The sequence below is a fragment of the Propithecus coquereli genome, unplaced genomic scaffold (genome assembly GCF_000956105.1).
Source record: "Propithecus coquereli isolate 6110/MARCELLA unplaced genomic scaffold, Pcoq_1.0 Scaffold119, whole genome shotgun sequence".
Classification (NCBI taxonomy): Eukaryota; Metazoa; Chordata; class Mammalia; order Primates; family Indriidae; genus Propithecus; species Propithecus coquereli.
The window spans coordinates 2,881,861-2,884,609 of NW_012135969.1; the positions used below are offsets into that span (position 1 = coordinate 2,881,861).

The 2,749-nt window shown below is 54.1% G+C and overlaps 1 protein-coding gene across 1 annotated transcript in view; it reads left to right on the plus strand.

Moving 5' to 3' along the window:
* Positions 1–2,256, plus strand: part of LOC105823209 (keratin, type I cuticular Ha5) — a 4,434-nt gene extending 2,178 nt beyond the window's left edge. The window contains exons 4-8 of the mRNA XM_012660361.1: positions 158–319; positions 615–740; positions 1,228–1,448; positions 1,748–1,900; positions 2,009–2,256. Coding sequence (XP_012515815.1) covers positions 158–319; positions 615–740; positions 1,228–1,448; positions 1,748–1,895 — 657 coding nt within the window. The 3' untranslated portion in view covers positions 1,896–1,900; positions 2,009–2,256. The remainder of the gene's footprint in view (positions 1–157; positions 320–614; positions 741–1,227; positions 1,449–1,747; positions 1,901–2,008) is intronic.
* Positions 2,257–2,749: the final 493 nt, after the last annotated feature.

Here is a 2,749-nt window from a genome sequence, read left to right on the forward strand (position 1 = left end):
GCCTGGGGGAGTAGGTGAGCATGGGGGAGCAGGTGAGCCTGGGGGAGCAGGTGTGCCTGGGGGAGCAGGTGAGCATGGGGAGCAGGTGAGCATGGGGAGGAGAGCAGGGGGAGGCAGCAGCTGGGAAAGTGAGTGCTGACCCTGGTCTGTACCACAGGAAGTGAACTCACTGCGCTGCCAGCTTGGTGACCGGCTCAACGTCGAGGTGGACGCTGCCCCACCTGTTGACCTGAATCGAGTGCTGGATGAGATGAGGTGCCAGTATGAGACCCTGGTGGAGAATAACCGCCGGGATGCTGAAGACTGGTTTGACACCCAGGTAGGCACCTGGAAATAGTCGGAGCAACAGTGCAACACTGTGGGTCACACGGAAATGACCCTGGGGCTTTGAATCGAGAAACCTGAGTTTGAGTCCCAGTCCTCTTTCAACTTTGCTGGGCAACCTTGCGCAGGTGGCTGTCCTTGAAGCAACAATGTCCTCTGGTGTGAAACGAATGGGTTGGACTGGGTGATCTGGAAGGTCCTTCTGGGCTCGGGGTTCTCACTGGCCTCTGTAGATCTCTGAGTCTGAGTCCCTAGTGCTCCTGAGCAGGTCCTCTGTGTGTGTGTTTCAGACTGAGGAGCTGAACAAGCAGGTGGTGTCCAGCTCCGAGCAGCTGCAGTCCTGCCAGGCAGAGATTGTCGAGCTGAGACGCACGGTCAATGCCCTGGAGATCGAGCTGCAGGCCCAGCACAGCATGGTGAGCCTTGAGGTGGGGCGGGGAGCTGCTGCTGGACCAAGCCTAGAAGCACAGGTGCTCCCAGATTCCATGCTCTGACCACGCAGGCAGGCTCCAGGGTTCAAGTTCTTGAGCATCAGGGCAGGGAAGAGGGAATGAGGGCCCAGCCCCAATCACAGATGCCCCAGCGGTGAAAGACAAGCGGCCTGCAGCAACTGGCATGTCTTGGCAGTAGCTCCTCTATATGTGTAAGCAGATGCGTCTTCCGAGTAATTATCAGTTACTCAGAGATGACATTAATAGGGAGACACTCTCTAGATCAGGGAAGCTGCAGGGGCTAATGGGCTCATCTCAAATGAGATGTCTGATTGTGGCTCATCCTAGCTTGAAGTGATTCTCTGAGCCTCCATTCCTGGAGTTTGAGGCCTCGCTGAGAGCCAGATGGATCTTCCTTGCTCCTTCTCGACCTCTAACCTATTTCCTGCCTGCATCACCTGTGTCCTCACAGAGAGATGCTTTGGAATCCACTCTGGCGGAGACAGAGGCCCGCTATGGCACCCAGCTGTCGCAGGTGCAGTGCATGATCACCAGCGTGGAGTCCCAGTTGGCTGAGATCCGGGCCAACTTGGAGCGGCAGAACCAGGAGTACCAGGTGCTGCTGGACGTCCGGGCCCGGCTGGAGTGCGAGATCAACACGTACCGGGGCCTGCTGGAGAGTGAGGACAGCAAGTGAGTATCACGGCGTGTTCTCTTCTTCTGAACTCATCTACAGAGTTCTGGGGACAGACAGCAGGGTGCCTGGGAAGAGCCCAGCATTTGGAGTCAGGAGCTCTGGACTTGTTACAAACTCACCACGTGACTCCGGCAAGCCCCCTTTCCTCTCTGGGTCTCTGTTTCCCCTTTGGTAAAACAAGGGGCAGAATTGGGTGATTTTTAAAGTGACTTTCTGTTTGCATATTCTGGGATCTGCTCTGAGTTGAAAACAGCAACTGGAAAACCACAGAAATCTGCCTCTTTTTTTCTCTTAGGCTGCCCTGTAACCCGTGTGCCCCTGACAGCTCGCCCTCCAAGTCGTGCCTCCCTTGTCTTCCTGTGGCCTCCTGTGGTCCCAGCACGGTCCACACAACCTGCAGCCCCCGCCCTATTTGTGTGCCCTGCCCGGGGGGCCGGTTCTGAGAATGGCTGACCCAGAAGGCCATGGCCATCATCTCGAGGACACAGACCTGGCATTTTCTCAACCCTAACCCTTATGGCCTAATCCCCTCTCTTGGCACAGAGCCCAGGCCCAGAGTCTAGCCCTGGGAAGGCTCACTGCAAACACACACCTTACGTTTCTCAGAGCCTGTCACTAAGGCTGGCTACCCCGAAGGCCTCCACTCCTCATCATTTCAATGGGTGCCAGGGTCACTGTTTTTAGGCTGCCTCCTGGGCCAGGTATTCCTTCTGGGTGCTGTTCCAGTGGGTTCTGAAATGCAATAGAGGGCTCCTGCTGGTGGAACAATAAAACGCATTTGCTCTGCCTCCTGACGCCTCACTTATACTGTTCTGGTGTTGTTGGTTTGAGTCTCTGTGGAGTTCAGAGGGTGACTCTTGGGTGGATGAATGGGGGATGATTGGCCAAGTGTGACCCTTGGGATGACAGGGTCAACATCTTTGATGTTACTATTGTAATTGTTTTGGGGGGCCATGAACAGTGCCCATAAAAGATGGTGAACTTAATCGATAAGTGTGGGTGTCCCGATTGTTCCACCGACCAGCCATTCCTCCATCTCTCTCCCTCTCCTTGGGTTTCCCTATTCCCTGAGACACAATATGGAAACTGGGCCAATTATTAAGGCTACAATGGCCTCTAAATATTAATATTTGAGTGAAAGGAAGAGTCACACATCTCTCCCTTTAAATCAAAAGCTAGACATGATTAAGCTTAATGAGGAAAGCATAGGCCTCTTGTGCCAAATGGTAGCCAAGTTGTTAATGCAAAGGAAAAGTTCTTGAAGGAAATTAACAGTGCTACTCCAGTGAATACAGGA